Source organism: Thunnus albacares, chromosome 2 (genome assembly GCF_914725855.1).
Source record: "Thunnus albacares chromosome 2, fThuAlb1.1, whole genome shotgun sequence".
Classification (NCBI taxonomy): domain Eukaryota; kingdom Metazoa; phylum Chordata; class Actinopteri; order Scombriformes; family Scombridae; genus Thunnus; species Thunnus albacares.
Genome location: NC_058107.1, coordinates 13,697,582 through 13,715,233, shown reverse-complemented (window position 1 = coordinate 13,715,233; position 17,652 = coordinate 13,697,582). Strand labels below are relative to the sequence as shown.

Here is a 17,652-nt window from a genome sequence, read left to right as displayed (position 1 = left end):
TAAGTAAACAGTCAATAGCAACCACAGGCTCACTCCCCCTCTTCTTGTTTTCACTCTCCGACCAGCTTATGCAGAGGTCCTCAGGGGCAGCTTTGCTTGAGATAGTGAATGTTTTATGGGTGCAGGTTAGCTTAATTTATGGTAGACTGTGGGAATAAAATAAACATTTGCCCTGGAGGTACAAGAGAAGAGAATCATGAGTCATTGTTTATCTCAGCTGGAGCTGTGCTTTTCTTTATGAGGGGCTTATTTATTTATGTATTTATTTGGGGAGAGGACGAGTGGATGGGGGTTATCTAATATTAATGAAATGCATTCCCCAATGCTTTAGTGCTTTTTGAGTGCTATGTATTTCCCCTTCACTATCCATTCCTTGGAAATGTAATAATATTTTGGTGTGGGGAGTGAGGACAGCTTGTTTATTATTTTTATTATCATTGCATTTACACTGTACTTTCTAGTGGTGCTGGGGAAATAAATGAGCGAGGCACAGATGCAATATAGGAAAGCATGGCAATGCTTTTTTTCTTTTTTTTTTGCCAGAATGAAGAAAAGAGATTATGTTTTGTTTGGCTACGGTGTAATTTAATGTTTTATTACTTTATGTGAATCCATGTTTAATGTATACATGTGACATTATGTATGAGCTTCTATCTAGAATATCCAGTTTAAATCCCTGTTGTGCACTAAAGCTGATGGAGGATTCACTTGCTTCTGTCATTTTACCTACTAAAATGATAAAAATGATAATAACGTATGTGGATTTTGTGGCTTTCCACTGTCCACTCATTTCCCTTTGAGCACAGCAAGTCACCCACTAACTGATATTAGCCCATCGCTTATTCTGGGATGGGTAATGACTAAATAGCAAAGTATAAGTGGAATTTGTGAATACATAGTTCTCCTAGAGGTTTGAAATGTTTATAGAATTTTTTTTATTTTTAGCTTGAAACTCACAGACAGAACTAAATACGCAACCGCCAATTCTTGACTGACACCCTCATGTGTACCTGACTCATCAGAGGAAACTGCCATGAGGAAGAGGAGGCTCTGTGTGAAAATCAGCCCTCGCGCCGCTGCAGAGACGGCTGTATATGACATCCAGATCACTACGAAGTCCAAGTACCAGCTTGTTAACTACACCTGTATAGGGTGAGCTTTCTGGCACCGGAAATAAATGAATTGATGATTTGTATCTTCTGTCAATCACCATACTTTTTCTTTTTTTCTTTTTGTACAGTATGAAACATTTTCTAATTTGCATGAAGGGTTACTATGAATGACACATCCTCTGTATGTCACTTCTTCCTTAAACAGCGAGGTTAACAACATGGGGGTATGGTGTCGTATGGGAGATGTTCCTAAGCATCAGTCATCTCAGGAAGAGTCCAGCAAAGCTACCAGTGACGCCCCATCCGACGTAGCGAGGTAACGTCACGCTGTAATATTTAGCGACGCCTCTCGAAGTTCAACTTTCCTCCTCGCTTCTTTTTAATTCCATGCTCACTTTACTCTTGAGCTGTTGTTGCGTCTCCGTACCATATGTACAGCAATGAAGACACATGCAATTGATCACTCCCGAGCAATCTGCTGTAAAGGTTGTGGCTGGACAACAAGGTAGTGAGGGTGAACCGGAGAGACAGGCTAACTAGACAGGATCCCCTGAACAAGAACATGAGTTCAGTGAGGGCTAAACTCCTGCTATTTGCGGTGTGTCCCAGGAGGCAGAGGCAGGTCGCTCTCTGACTGTGGTGACAGGAGTGTTGTACTGTGCAGACAAAGAGGAGGAGATGTAGCCCGGAGAGGGAGCGACAGCTGCAGAGGAAGGGAGGAGAGCTCCAAGATCTCCGCCATGCTGGAGTGCGTGTGTGTCTGTGTGTCTGTGTGTGTGTGTGTGTGTGTGTGTGTGTGTGTGTGTCCCTCTGCTCATGCTGCTCAGGCATCCTCCGCCTCAGGCCTCACAGAGAACGGAGCAACCCTTTGTACTGTGTCCAGATCAAACAGCTCAATTATTTATCGCAACGAAGAACTGGGGATTTCCACAGCAAATTGTAAATAAACAACTGAGACTCCTTCGGTGTGGCGGGGCTGCGGAGAGAGGGAGGCTTGGCACCGGGCGCTGATGGGTTTGCCAGCTTGAAGTGCTACGCTTTGCCATCCTGCGCCGGGCTGAGTAAAAGCCACTTAAAAGCCACAACAGGCCAGAGCGACAGATGCCAGCGGGCTCATTCAAACCAGAAACCTCTATTCATACGACCACTCAGCGGGACGAGAACCATAACACGGACGGCCGTGAATTCAAAAACCGAAGTTCAAAACTCAGTAGAATCGCGAATCGCCCGCGTTTTGGAAGTCGGTGGTCAATAATCTTTGATGTGTTGAAGTGATGCGAGAGCTCAAGCCCATGTGCGCCTTCGCAACTCTTACCGGTAATCCTCAGTCCTTTTGAAGCCCACTTTCAAGTTGGTGAGGCCCAGAGGTTGGAATAAATTGCACCTCGAAGCTACTCACACCCCCCTCCTGATGCCTGCTGAGATCACAGGCTGCTGTTTTTGTATTAACATTAAAATTCATTCCACAGTCAGAGAGTCTTCTTTTGAGAGTATTTCCATCCATAATGCACTGACACATAAGGACGGGACTGTGGGCAATTTAGACAGTGGCAGTTCTTTGACTATTTATCTGGCATCCTCTCTGTGCTGTTACATGCACTTTAGACAACCATACATACAGCTATGAATATTTCTGTGGTAATTTGAAAGCCACAGATTAGATGGTTTGACACAGTGATTTATAAACAGCTCTTCAAGACTCACTGATTGCTCAAGTAAGTACAGTACTACAGTGTAACTGTCTGAATAGTATCACCCCCACTATACTTTATTCATATTCAGCAGGAGAATATTCTCTCCTCCATTCCTCCTTCGGGCTATCTATAACAACTTTATGGCCTTTGGAGAATAGCACCTCTTAAATTTAAGTGCTCTTTACAGTCAGTGGAAAAGATGTTTTAAATACAGTCAATAATGTGTACATTTTTAATGACCCTTATAATTTTGAAAGCTGCAGTGATCTCTCTCAAATGTTACGTTGCCTCAGGCGGCGAGAGCTTGTTAGAGTTGTGTACCAACGTAAAAACCACAAATCAGGTTTTTTTCCAGCAGTGCAGAGCTGCAGTACACAGTAACTGCAGGGTGTTGCATCATGATGTGATACACACAGTCATCGCATCAAGACTGTTCTGTTTAAATTGTTTTGTCAACTGAAAAATCAAATATTTTTTAAAGTGTTGTATTAGTTTCTTAGAAATTAGTAAAGGATGTACAAGTAAAGATCAAGGAGAAACACCAAAACTGAGATTGTTATTTCTTATTGGCTCAGGCTGTTGCACCATATTGAGCCACTAAAACTGTTTAGGGTACAGGCCTGTTGAGCAGTCTGCTGCGCAAAACTGCGTTTGAACCTCGTGTGTTTAATGCCTCTTTAACAAGTTTGTCTAAAGCATTTCAACCAGCAACGGCGCTCTGTGTTTCGATTCATAGCTGCAGCTTGATGTCAGCCACTTCGGCTTGTTCTCTGTCAAGACAGACCATATCAGCCACTCCCCTGACTTTGTAATGTGAAAAACCTGCACCATCCGGTCAGCCTTTAAACGTGTCCAGTAAAGTATCCCTCCTCCTTCCTTCTCCTGGCCAACGCTGCCATTTGTTCTCCTGATAAAACTGTCATTGCTGAAGCTGATATCTGACCTCTACAGTGACTGCTAGCATAAATTAGCCTTGTACTAATATTGCAATTTCTCTCGCTTCACTCAGAATCAAGGTTTTTGACATTTCTCTTAGAATAATAGGTTATTGTACACACAGACACTTTTTAAATCAAACCTGTACAGTGATAAAAATGTCAAGGCCAAATATCTTTTTTTTTTTTTTCTTCTTCTTCGTTGCATAGCTGGCGTTTTCTTTAACACCTAGAGAGTCATCAATGTCAGGATTGGCATGCATATCAATACGTTTCGGATTGCTCTGTCTCCTGCCTGTGACACTCAACACATTGCTGCAGCTCTGCAGGAGTATTGTATCAGCTTTCATTGCTCGCTGGTTAACCAAGACTTCCCCACTGCACACGACTCCTGAGAGAAAAAGAGACACCGTGACTGTCAGCGTGTCGCCTGACAGATCTCCCATCTGAAGTGTTGGAAAAACAATCGTTTCCAGCTCAATCTCACTCATTACTTTGTTGTGTTCGGAAAAAGTTGCAAAAAGTAGCTCAGATCAAGGGACGGGATTCAGAACGGTGTCAGGAATGATCGAGTGATCAGCTAAGATCTGATGGGCTCAGACTGTTCAGTGATTTGCCACCAAATTCAGAGAGATCCTCTTTTCAACACCTGACACCGAGCTTAAAGGAGGATAATGATGGGTGAGAAAGCAGCTTCCACAAAGCAGCACTGTCGGCACATAGAGGAAGGTGTGGAGATGTTGTCACGGGAAAGGCTGGATGTGTGTCAAAACAAGAGCTTCCAGTTTTCTGTATCGCAGCTCTGGCTCTTCAGTGATATTACTCTCATCCTCATCTTACCTCTCCACTGACTACCACTTGTCTGTCCCTACTGTCTCTCCCAGTTTCTCCTCTCCTTCTCTCTCTTTTTTTTTGTTTTTACACAGACAACTCTTTCCCTTATTCCAAGTGGAACAACATAAAGAACACCGCACGAAAAACTCTGAACTGTAATTCACGTCGTCAAGTAATCCTCAGCGCCGTGATTTTGCTTTGCCGCGCTAATATGATTTTAACTCGGACAGATTTCATGGGAACATAAGACTCTTGATCTGCGTTGTAATTGTGTAAATCTTTCAGGCCGTGTTCCCAGTTTTACTATAATTTGATGAGGAACTGCACTATAATTGAATATTCAAATTAGGAATATGTGTCAATATGGCTCTCCTTGCCTGAAATGAAGATTAATTGTTGTCAAAACTCCAGTGGCCAACATAATACAAGCCCCAACACTGCTGTTGATTAGCAAATGCACTTGCCATGTTTTTGTTTTAAGAATTAGTTGTCTAATTGATTTGCCATATGTTACCCTCTCCAATGCACCTAAAATTGTATTTAGAAATCACCAATTTGGATTGAGACAGTTTTGTGTTTCTAACAGATGGGAAAAGCAACCCCGGAGGTTGCCTTTTAGAAAAGCATTTCACGAGCACATTTCCCTGCTTCCACATTTAAGTACCACCTTCACTTTCTCCAATAGATAGATAACCAGACTTAATGCTTTTTTTTTTTTTTTTTTGCTTCGTTTATGGTTCCTCTGTGTATTAATTGAACAACATTAACGCAAACACATTTAAAGCATTTCCCACCACTTCAACAGTTTTTTTTTTTTTTTCCTGGGAGGTCTCTGTGCTTTGAAAGATGTGTACCTTTCTTTCTCAGCAGTGGAATCAACCTTTGCAAGGTAAAAGAAGTCTGCCTTGAATATGGCAATCGTTCCCACAAGATTGATGCCAACCTTTTAAAAATTCACCATTGGCCTGGATTTAACATGGCCAAATGCTAATGTAAATGAGGAGAAGAAAAGTCGACCCTTTCATTGCAAATAAATCTGAGTTGCAGGCTTCAGCTCATAAATACCACAGCCTGTCAGAAGTCTTGTTTTATTGCTCTTGATGGAAATTATTGCATTTATTTATCTCATCGGAAGAGATAAGGCTCTGAAAGCCACAACTCATGTGCAGCACCGTCACCCTCAGAATATGCAGATCTGCCTTTTGTCTTAAATTTTAAGAATTTAGGCTTTACCAGCCCTCCCTCCAGTAAAGATTGATTATGTTATCCATAAACAGACAAATACAGAACGTGGATACACAAAACACACACTACATTATTTGCAACTTCACACCTGCTCACTTCCAAAATCTTTTTATAGTTCAGCAGCAGGATCCTTGTCTACCTTACCTTACATGTGTGCGTCCTCCAATCAGAGATTTCCCCTTTTAATGATATTGCCAACTACTTTGCGTTATCATTAAAGGATCATTTGTTTTATAATACCATTCTGGAGCTCATTTTACCTTCAAAGTATGTCATGTTATGCAGTTTTCTTGAAGCTGTGATTTTTTTTTTTTTTTTTTTTTTTCCCCCCCCGCTCGCTGCGGATTTATCGATCCGTAGGGGTGAGTCACAGGGTGTAATTCATGATAGCTTGATTGATGAGGATTTCAATCTTATATGGTTTGTTAACTTCAACTGCCCACAAAGTGCATTCTGTGCTGTTTTCTGTAATACAAGGCCATGAAACGTTAAAAACAGACTTCCCTTGAATAATAGAATCTCCCAGTTCCTCCAGAATTAACAAGATCCTGCTCCAAGCCCCCGTTAAAGGTCTGTTCAAACCCCTGGGCAGCTGATGCACGCTTTAACTTTTACTGTATTTTCCCCCTTTAGTTTCAGCCTGGCATTTCAGATCTCTGTTTTGCCTGTAGACGGACATAAAAAGTCTTTTGTATAAGATGGGAGTTTCCATGCTAAATAAATACTCTTGGAATGTCTTTGTCATATAAGTTGCCACACATTTTGGATGTTTTTAATATGCCGATCAATGAAATAGTATTACTCAGCTGACAGAGCGCTGTTTCTTTCTTTCTGCCAGCCAGAAGACCACGAGCAGGCCGGACTATGTGAACCAGAACAGTGGGATCTACACCATGACAGGTAGATAGTGTCACACTTTAAATATATGCAAGTCAGTACCATTCATGACAATCACCGTAAACAATAAGTTGCTTAACTGCAGATCTGTTACTCTTAAAAAGCAGCGATTTGGCGTAAAGGTTCATAACTTGGGATCAGGCTGTCTATGTTGCACCGCATGTCTTTCCAAACAGTTTATTCTCCACTTATATGTACATAAAGCCAGCTCCTCTGGTACTTGATCTACAGCAATCTACATCTAGATCTCCTCACTGATGGATACTGAACAGAGCTTTCCTTATCTGAGCAAACGTGACTTCCCAGAGGAGCTCCGCATTACACTCAAGAGAACATTTAACAGCTGTCAAAGATGATCCATCACATGCCATACTTACATATGTACCATGCATGCACTGGACGAATTCCCTTCTCTTTGTCAAGGAGAAATTCAACTACAGTACAATGCTCCATGACTGAAACAGAAGAAAGGCTAATTTGTTTGGAAGCAGAGCTTAGATATGACAGCCTCAGAGCCACAGAGTCAGAGCCGGCTGAGATGCTCTATCTTTAAAGAGCGTGTGATCCACACATGGTGAATGAGGCAGGCAGGTTTTTATCCAGCTGGAGAGAGACACCATGTGGTGAGGATTTCTCCTGCTGCTCCAGCAGAGGCACACCCAAGATCTGGACATGTTACACCCTGCTTTTTAAAAAAAAACCCCCAAAAAACCAAAACCCATCTAGCTATCAAACAAATGATGATTTAGAACTTAATAAGAAAACGTTAAAATACATAAATTCATTTGAATTTAAAGAATCTAAATTTAACACAGTTTTGTTCTCTTTTTTTTGTACACAAACAACCATTTTAAGGAAAAAAAAAAAGATGAAAAACAGTAAGCAATTGACTCTAAAAATGATTAATACATCATTGTGTAGGTATGACAGTCACATTATAAGTTAGTCAAGACAAGTGTGCAAAGTGTGGCCCTGAAGGAGCAGACATTAACACACAGCTGAATGGTTTGTGGCATTTGGTGTGCGATTCCTCCACTGGGACGAGGTTTGAGTGACAGTGAAGAACATGCACATACTGTACAGCGCACTGCCAGCAGTCATCATTTACCTCCAGAAAAAAAAATGTCCTTTGCAAAGTACACAGAACCCCTCTTTCTTCTACCTTTACGCGTCCCTTCGTGAGATTTTAAAAGAAAAGAAAGATAATTGAGTTAGCCCGAGACGGTTCTCGCTTTATTGCCTGAGACTGTGTACTCGTCAGCCTTACAGCATCACACTGTGAATGTGAGAGTACGCAACTTCCCTTCATTAACAATGTGATAGCCTGCAGACCAAGTGTGAGGTCGTAGCCGACAGCCTATTTGTGTTAATTGTTAGCGTGGTGGTAGCTGGGGCGTGTGTGTGTGTGTGTGCGTGGGTGCGCGGGCGCCTGTGTGTGCACGTGTGTGTGCGGGCTGACAGCTGGCCAGGTTCGAGTTGGTCTAAAACCATGTGCGCTCTGTCAGGGTTGTACAGGCGCCTTCTTTAGGATTGATGAATTGCCTGCTTTCTTGATTAAACCCTCCGTCACTTCCCAACAAAACAAAAACCCCAACACAAAAAAAAAGAGCGAGTTGAGGGGAGGAGAGGTAACATGTCTGGGAAATCTGTCATCTGCAGTCACATCATGTACTGATGTGATATGCAGGCGCTTTGACATTTATTACCAGAATATTAAAAACTAATTCACATTTATTTTGCAGCCCTCTTTCACTTGACAGTTCAAGCTCATTTGAAAAGTTATCAAGTTTTCATAGCAGCTCCAACCTTTTGCTTTTTCTACACCAGCGTTGCTTTGATCCATGCCAAGTCCCTTTGCCAATTAGGTCTGTTATTCATACACTGACAGAAAAAGCAGGATATTTTAAAGGTAATTAAACTTGCATTCTTGAAATGTGTCTAAAAAGCATATGTTTGATAAAAATAAATAAATAAATAAATAAATGCAAAGGAGGTGAAAACTCTAAAATAAACCCGTGTGGCATTCAGGCTGTTGCATATAGTATTCAGCAGACATCCACCTGATAAAAAGGTAAACGTAATAAAAAGTAATACATTTACATATCTATCGCATTAATCAAAAATAAATCCTGACATTGGCCCTGATCTAACGTAATATGGAGAGCAATTATTTCCCTATCCATTAGAGGAACTTCAATTAACAGACACGAGACAGTTCATCCTTCAGAGGAGGAGGAGGAGGAGGAGGAGGAAAAAAATAGGAGGCTCAAAATTAACTTGGGTTTGCAAAATATCTTGGCAGGATGACAGTGATTTTTGATTTTCAGGAAACAATATTAGAATTCTTATTAAACTATGTGCATCTGCTTTTAATTTGCTGCAAATAATTGGAAAATGCAATGGAGCTTTCCAATTAAAGCTCCACTTTATGCTGTTTAATAATACCCTCATAATATTATAGCTTATGAAATGACAGGTGAGTTGGTGTATGAATAAAACATAAAGCCCTGTAATAAGAGACAGGAAAAAAAAAAAAAAAAAAAAAAAAAAAAACGAGACAGTTGTTGGGGGGCTTTTAAATGCTCGACATAATTTGCATATATTAATCTCCTCTTTTCAGCCTTATCAAGTATTCCACTGTATTTGAAGTTAAAATAGTCGTGACAGGCAGGGGTACGCTTCGTTTTTCCAAGGATTTATTACTTGTATAATTCTGGATCTTTAATAAGCCAATATGACTGATCCTCTGAGTTCTGTGGAATTTGGTTAATTGTTCCAGATGGTGCTCACTGATTATGCAAAATTACTTTCTTTCTCCTCTTTTTCCCCCAACTACACCATTTCTTGATTGACTAACATGGAGAAAAAAGATTATTTTTGGCGCAGCACTTTCATTAAGAGGGTTCTCATCAGGTTTCAAACAAAAGTTCCATCTTATCTCCCTGTGTAGTTCTGGGCGAGGCTGTGCAGAGGGAGGAGATCAGCCGACTCTTATCTCATACCATGATGGATCTCAACTGCTTCTGCACCGCTGGGGTTATATTTTAGAATAACACAATTCTTTAGGCTGAGGGATTAAAAAACACGACCTCTGTATAGTGACACAAAAGTTATTATTAGTGTATGCCGTTCTGTTCTTTCTCTTTTCTCTTCTCTTTCTCTCCCGGAGATTGATGAAATTACTAAGCAGCAGGGTTGGTCCTCCACTTGCAGCTCGGGCTCCATCCACAACTCACTAACATTCTGTTTTGCATCAGCTAAACTGAGCTGAATGAATCATTTATGGAAGTGTTATGGGGGAGGTATGGGCAGATTTACTGCCGAGCTTTTACTTTAGATGGAATGGGATTTCTATGAAACCGATCTTGATGTCTGAAGTAATGCCAAAGCTTACATCAAGACATGAAAGGAACGCTCTTAAAACCCACGTTTTGCTTCTTAATTCCCCTGGTCAGCAAAAGGCGAAACAGAGAGAGAGAGGGAGGGAGAGAGAGAGAGAGGTTCAGCAGGAGAATAGTATTTGCACCTAATGTGTAGTCACACACACGTACACAGATTGTTTACTACTCCCAACCATGAATGACATGTGAGTGTTGAATTTCTTCTTTATAATTTGAAGCTTTTTGTAAATTACACAATGTTTAAATTTGCCTTAATTCAGATTTTTGTTTGAGCTGTTTCTGCATTTCTCATATTGAAACAGCAGCATGTAGTTTCAGTGTATTGGGGTGAATACTGCACCAAAAATCACACCAGAATGCGTTAAACTAATCTATGTGAAAGATAACTGTGAAAAAAAAAATACAAACAAAAGGTAAGCAGTTATGAGAGAGTGTGTTAGTGTCATAATAAAGTTTTAGAAATTCAAGTTTATGGAAATGACAGAAGAAATATTTGTTACATTTGTTAAATAGTTTTTTTGTGATTCTGGAAATTATTAGTGTGTATTTTCCATAAAAACAAAATTTAAACAAACATCCTGACACACATAATCTCTGGTTTTATGTAGAATCTCTAATCTGAGCAGCAAATGTTATGATAAATATCTGAAACATCTATCTGAACTTGTAGCCCAGCGTTTGACCAAAGTACCTTTAAATCCAATCCATTGTGCTTTGTATAGACCGTGTATATCTCCTCAATCATAAAGCTCTTTTGGATTCCAACAGATAAAACAGACTTCTCTGAGGAAACTCTGTGAGTGTTTATCCTATTGATATGTCAAATATCCTATCGGTCCGGTAGCAGAACATGATCGATCCCGGAGTGATGGTGCCATTAAGTATTTGGGGATCAATCCTGTATAAAACGTAATGGGATTTTTGACTGGAGCCTTGAGACCCTCAGGCATTTTTGGACCTTTATTACAGTCAAATAAGAGACTTTAAATGGCTTTGCATTTGCAGGCCAGACTGGACTCTGGAGTCTCATCCCTCATTGCTTTCTATCCATCCCTGAGATAGAAGCAGTGCTCCATTAGTTTCAGTGTCCAGACGTGGACAGCCTCAATGGATGGGCCTGTCACGGCTCCCTCATTTGCCCCATGTACAGCAGGGTTTGTTATCACACATCTAATTAGAACTTGATAAAAAATATTTCACAAAAATCCAGTCATTAAATATAGTTTAAGGAGATTTATGGTCAAATATGCCTTAAAGATCTTTTAATGGCTCTGCTGACTTGTTAAGTTTGTAATTAATGATCTTCTAATACATACTGTGGTGTGATTTAGAAAGCACAATGAGATTCTGGGAATGAAGTCGTTTTGGAAAAGGGCATCTGGGGCTCCCAGAAGCTATATTAAATAGTTCTGCTCAGACTGGTTTGCTTAGAGCCATGAAGTCTGCTGTGAAAAAGTTCAAACACATCAGCTTCTTTACATAGATGGGGCCATTTCTGTGTTAGGGTGCAAGGAATAAAGCGTGGTTAAGAGACAGTCCTTTTGTCATTTCATAATGGTCAATTAGTGTGTACAGAAAAGTCCTGGGCTCCTCCGTAGTGGGTGTTGGCATTTTTTAAAGTACGTTGTATAACAGTTTTATTTAAGCAATGGAAAGTTTTTTTTTTTTGAAGTCCACTAATCCACACACAGTGAAACTAATAAGCAAATGCATGTGTATCAAACTGTAAAAGCATTATACTAATAACAGTCGCCTGTTTCATCAGGAGAGTAATGGTGTCCTTATTAGCATAATTAATGACAAATGGCAGCGCAGCATTGGTGGATTGGTTCTAGGGGATGATAAATTGGTGGATGCCCAGGTTAGTGGCTGCCAAGGAGGCCTCTTTGGCTGTCATCCCTCCTGCTTCCGCTCTGGCACAGTTCATTACTCACCGTGTGAGATGCCACTTTACATTGCCTGGTACTGTGAGCATGGAGAACTTAATAATGCCACCCACAACCATGCAGGGCCTGCTGCTTTACCCACAGTCCAGAGGGCAAGTAGCTCAGCAAGGGCTAGGGGTTGTGGGGAGCAGGGCAACATGGGAATCATCTCCTGCAGCTGCACTGATCAAAACAAATCATGCGTCAGTCACTACTTCGGGGGAACCAGGGCCATATGACCCAGTCTCCAGTGCTGGTGAGTGTTTCTTGTTAGGATTTCTGGGGCTCGCCACATCCCTCGCATCATTACTGGTTAGTTTGCCCACAGAACTGCTAATTAAGAGGGGATTTGTGTAATTGTGCCTTCTGCTGTGTCCCATCCGGCACATGCAATTTACTGTCAGCCCTCTGCCAGCTTTTACACTTGTCCAGAGAGGCGTACCCCATTTATACACACATTCTGCTGCACATTTACCAGCAGCCACAGCTGGGGATCAACGCCAGTGCCATGGCAGTGTCTTAAAAGACACTGTGCTGCTGATTAAAGTCTGATTGTCCATTTAGTTTCATGAGATTTCTCAATAGCTAGCCAGAGAGAATGGCTCTCCCAGTACTCTCCCAGTACTATGTGAAAAAACTGTTAAAACTGGTTTTGTAATTATACCAAATGAGCAAAGAATTTTGGTTCTTACTTGACCTTTTTTTACATATAGGCACAAAATAATTCGACTTACAGTGTCCGTATTGGAGAAGTGATCACACTTTACACACCTCCTCGGAGCATTCTGTGTTATGCAGCGGTGTTTGTGGCCAACTCACCGTAGGTGTTACTGGCTCTGCCCACTTTCTGGAAGACTGATGGACCAGCGCCCGACTGGGACTGCCTCCTGGCTCCCTACCCACAACCAGATTTCAAGGACTGCTTGTCACAGATGGAAAAGTAAGTGGGTCATTCTACATAAGCTTGCCATTTTGCATCCCTGTGGTAACAAAAAAAAAAAAGTTGAATTTTAATATCTGTGAATCTGCAAAAAAAACCTGCTAGATGGCATTTGGAAAGTTGTTTTTTCATGCATTTGTCACTAAATATTTAACTCTTCAACACTACATAAAAGTAATTGTACTTAGATTATTGTACTTAAAAGTTGTTACATACAGTCATTGCATTTAGCTGTACATATGTTAGGAAAGTAAAAGGTTTGATTGTGTATTCCATGCATTCTCAAATATTATTGCAAGAAGAGTACTAAGAAAACCCAACACTTTGTTAAACCAAAATGATAAGAATAATTTCTTTTTAAAAATATTTGTGAATGTGGACAAACAGGAAGCTTGTGCAGAATGACCCAGTGCTTCTCCTCTCCTTTCCCTCCTCATTTTCTCTCTATAAACCATAAAACCACTTTTTATGCACCAGATGCCACGCATACTACTTTTAGTATTAAGAAACATTTAAATTAGTCTACATTTCTGAGCACTCGGATGAGATGAGATTAATATTTTAGTATGAAGTAACTGACTTGCTGTCAGGAGAATTGCACCAGAGGCTTGCGTACACCACAGTGAGACTGGGGAAACGCTCTGCAAGAAACAGCAGGCAGAAACAAATAAAAATAGATATCAGAAACCCTCAACATCATTTCAGTGTGTGATCTATTTTAGTATCGATGTTATACGCTTTTTAAAATGTTAATTGACTCCCCAGTAAACACTTAAATAATTCAAAAGTTACACTTCCACTTTTGTAAGTGAGATTTTTAATATATCGAAGAGTTGTTTTTTTTCACTCTTCTGTCTAGAGGGCTTGAAAAAGCGGGAAAAAGATAAAAGAAAAAGAATGGGTTTCATAGAGCCATAGTCATTAAAAGAATCTGAAAATAGCAACTCGCTATCATCTGTTCTCATAGCACGGGTCAGGAGCTCTGACACCTCCAAAATTCCTCCTGTCAGGGTAGGGGGCCATTTGTATTCTCTCTCATTAGGCAATTTGACTAATGACCTGCCGTGGCTGCAGAGCTACTGAGGGACCCGGAGCCTCGCGCCCTCTCTCTTGCAGCAGCCTGAACACACACCCTCTATTGGAATGGCACAGATGGCATGCCCGGGCGACAAAATAAACTACAATATGTCTCCGAGATGCTGTCAGGCCTGGGCACTATTTCTCATGTCAGAGCGGGGCTAAGGGCTGTGAGTGGGCATAGGGGGTCCTCCTCCAGCTCTCTGTTCATCTACTCACCATTATCTGCAGAGGTGACAGAGAGAGGGGGTCTGCAACCAGAATAGCATTTCCATGGTCTGCATAAAGAATTTGCCTCAAATTGAGAGTCACACCGACAGGAAAGGTATTGCAACGTCTAGCCTGGCTACACATGGAGGAAAGGCAACATCCAATTGTTTGGAATATGAAATATAGCGGCTTCCAGATAAAGCTCTAACCTGTTTTTGAGCAGCTTTACTTATTATTTCTTCTTATTTTAAGATGCTAAACAATACATATCACCTTAATCATGAGTAAAAAAAAAATTGTAATAGATGCTCGTTGCCCCGGCTGTGACTTTCTCACCTAATTCAGGTGCGAGACAGATTCAGCCAAGTAATCACACTAGACAGAGATCAATGCAATTCTGCTGAATTAGTGAAGTGTAAAATAAAAGTTCATCAACATTCCTAAAGTGTTACTCTTGAGTTGTGGTTCAGGTAATATGGGGTATGCTCGATCACCCACGCATATTTTTCCATCAGTCAGTGTCTGAGCACAACTCGGTGTGGTTTATGTGTGTGTGTGTGTAGGTGTGTCTGCGCTCACGCCCGTGCGCACGGCCGTGTCTGTTAGAGCCCTGGAAATGCAATGTATGGCGCCGCTGAAGTCCTGGGTGACAGTGCATCCAACAATGGAAGAGTGAGGGATTAGTGCTCAGCCCAGCGTACGAGGGAGCCCTTCCCGCCCTGAAACAGCCATTCATCTGTGCCCAGGGGCTGGAGATGACAATGCAGCCATTGCTCATCGCACCTGACGGAGCCATTAATAAGGCAATGATCCACACGGGGCCTGTGCTGACTCCGTTCTTTACACTACAATCACTCAAGCCACAGGGTCCTCCTTACTTAACGCCACCTCTGTGTTCACCGCTGCCATCATCATCATCATCATCATCATCATCATCATCATCGTAGTCATTGTACCAAAATTCCTGCCAGATGTTTTCATATTGACTGCACTCCACATACTCCAAATGCCAAATAACTACCCAATCCCCCATATTGCAATACACCCATGAGTTAATGGACTGTAGCCTGGCCATTTGAGCGGCTGGAACATGTTTCATAGCGGGATTCCTGGTCAGAAGATTGGATTTACATTATTTTTGCCCTCTGCACCTTCAGATTTCTCCATGGTACGGTATCCATTTCTTACCACCAAGTCATCTTCAGCACCTCTCCATTTGTCTGGATGTAAGATAGCCTCTCTAGTATAGATGGTGGAGGAATACAAAGTGAGATCTGGTTTTAAATGTAATCCTTGAGCAATAAAGAAACTCTCTGGCCTTCAGCGCCGCACGTTCATCTGTCCGTGCCACACAGATCCATCAGCAGCTACAATCTCTGCTTCCCATTGCCGACTATTGATTCAAATGTATTCTCCCTGCCTACTTATGCCTGGTTGTTGGCGCTCCCAGCGACACGGCGGCGTGTGTGTATTCACTTGATTTTATGAGCTTAAACAAGCCAGCGAGGAGGTTGTCAAAGCCGGGGCGACCAACAACCTTTGGGTGAGTGGAAAAATGGGGAGTAAGGGCTAAACCGTTTCACTCCTTGCACTTTTTTTTTTTTTTTTTACTACTACATTTTTACTGTAGGAGATGATGAGAAGTCAGGAAACTAAATAAGCTTTCCTGTGGTCATGAGGGTGAGGGTCATGCTGTGATTACAAAGATCACATTGTACTACACTTTGCGTGGTAAGTGCCAAACCATAGCTCTGCGTAATAACCGAGAAAGGAAAGCAACTCACTTAAGTGTCAAAGCGAGGGATATTTTAGAATTTCATACTTTTAAATATTGCTGCGAACAGGAAAAAACCAAAAGGAGTGTCAGCTTCAAAACGGTGACTCATGAACAGCTTCGGCTTACATTTATGAGTTCCTGTTCCTGTGCCAGCGGCCTGATGGACTGTGGGTAAAAGAACACCAGTTGGAAGCTTGGCCTCTTGATATTTGGGGCTCCTGCTGGAGCCAACGGCTGCAAGTTTTGCGCCTCCAGATTTTGGAGTTTTATAATGAAGCCGAGCAGCTGCAGTTTTCCCTTCAGTCTGGAAACGAGAGGCTTTGTGTCCCTTGTCACCCTGTGTTAATTTGGGCCCTAATGTATTTTATAAACAAAGGGCTGCTCTCTAGCCTGACAGTCGTGACACCTTGATTCCAGTGCAGGATGCATGCAGTATGGGGTTACACCATTAATAATCAACTGGCAGCCATCACACCATTTTAACCACGATCATTATGATAAAGGGCATACACTTAATTACAGGCCTGCTTAATTATAGCTCTGTTGAAGCTCGTTTGTTTGGTCAAATGCTAATTATACCACCATGCTCTTGGCAAGTCCTCATTTCAATCCACTTTTTGCCGGCTGAACAGTGCGGCTTATTTTCATGCAAATTTGATATCTGGTGAATGTTTTGTCTCTCTTCTTTCTGCTTTTCTGTGCCTAGTGTGAGCGTGTCTTTGTTTCGGAGGTGAACATCTCTCAGACAAGACGGAATCGGGAATAATCAAGAGTAATTAAACTGGAAGAGGGTTGGGAAGGGCTGGGTTGGAGGAGAGAGTGGAGGTGCTCAAATACAGCGGAGAATTAAAAAAAAAAAAAAAAAAAAATCCTTTCATCTTCTCTCCATAGACGGAAGGAGGGGAGGCGCCGGGGTGGCTGGGGATGTTGATAGCTTTGCTGTTTTATAATCCCACATTTAGTCTTGTTGAAAAACGCAGGATGAAGAAAGGGGAGTAATATATATATATATATATATATTTTTTTTTTGCATAAAAGTCAAACTTCAACATTGTTTTTGCTTACTTTTTTGCAGCCCTCGATGATGTGCCCTTTATGATCTCTGAGCAGTTCTTTGAAAACCCCAAAGAGGTAAAATATGTTGATACAATGCAGAATTATTGCAATATTTGCATGCAAAATTGGTCAATGAAACAATTCAACAATTATAGTAGTATAAGCCACATTACAATCATGATATTTGGTCCTTTCTCACAGTATGCAGCCTATAGTCCCTCTCTTCACTGCACCTCCTTTCCTTTCCTTTCCTTTCCTTTCCTTTCCTTTCCTTTCCTTTCCTTTCCTTTCCTTTCCTTTCCTTTCCTTTCCTTTCCTTTCCTTTCCTTCCCTTCCCTTCCTCCTCTCCTCTCTCCTCTCTTCTCCTCTCCTCCAGACTGAGTGATGAATGCGTGCAGTCAGGCAGAGCTGGCTCAATGCAGTCCATTTGGCTGGCTGGCGGCGGTTGTCACTATAGCCCCGTTTGTATTGACACAGAGAGGGAGAGGATTAAAGATTTTAAGCATGCTTACTTAGCCATGAGCCTAACCACCATGTTTCTTGTGTGTG

The 17,652-nt window shown here is 41.5% G+C and overlaps 1 protein-coding gene across 4 annotated transcripts in view; it reads left to right on the top strand.

Annotated features, from left to right (window-relative positions):
• mvb12bb (multivesicular body subunit 12Bb) overlaps positions 1-17,652 on the top strand; it is a 33,406-nt gene that overhangs the window by 11,573 nt on the left and 4,181 nt on the right. For 3 of the 4 annotated variants that reach the window (XM_044366752.1, XM_044366769.1, XM_044366744.1), the window contains 4 exons: positions 1,023-1,152; positions 1,318-1,428; positions 6,659-6,720; positions 17,123-17,178. In XM_044366752.1, coding sequence (XP_044222687.1) covers positions 1,023-1,152; positions 1,318-1,428; positions 6,659-6,720; positions 17,123-17,178 — 359 coding nt within the window. The remainder of the gene's footprint in view (positions 1-1,022; positions 1,153-1,317; positions 1,429-6,658; positions 6,721-17,122; positions 17,179-17,652) is intronic. The other variant, XM_044366760.1, reaches the window with a different exon arrangement.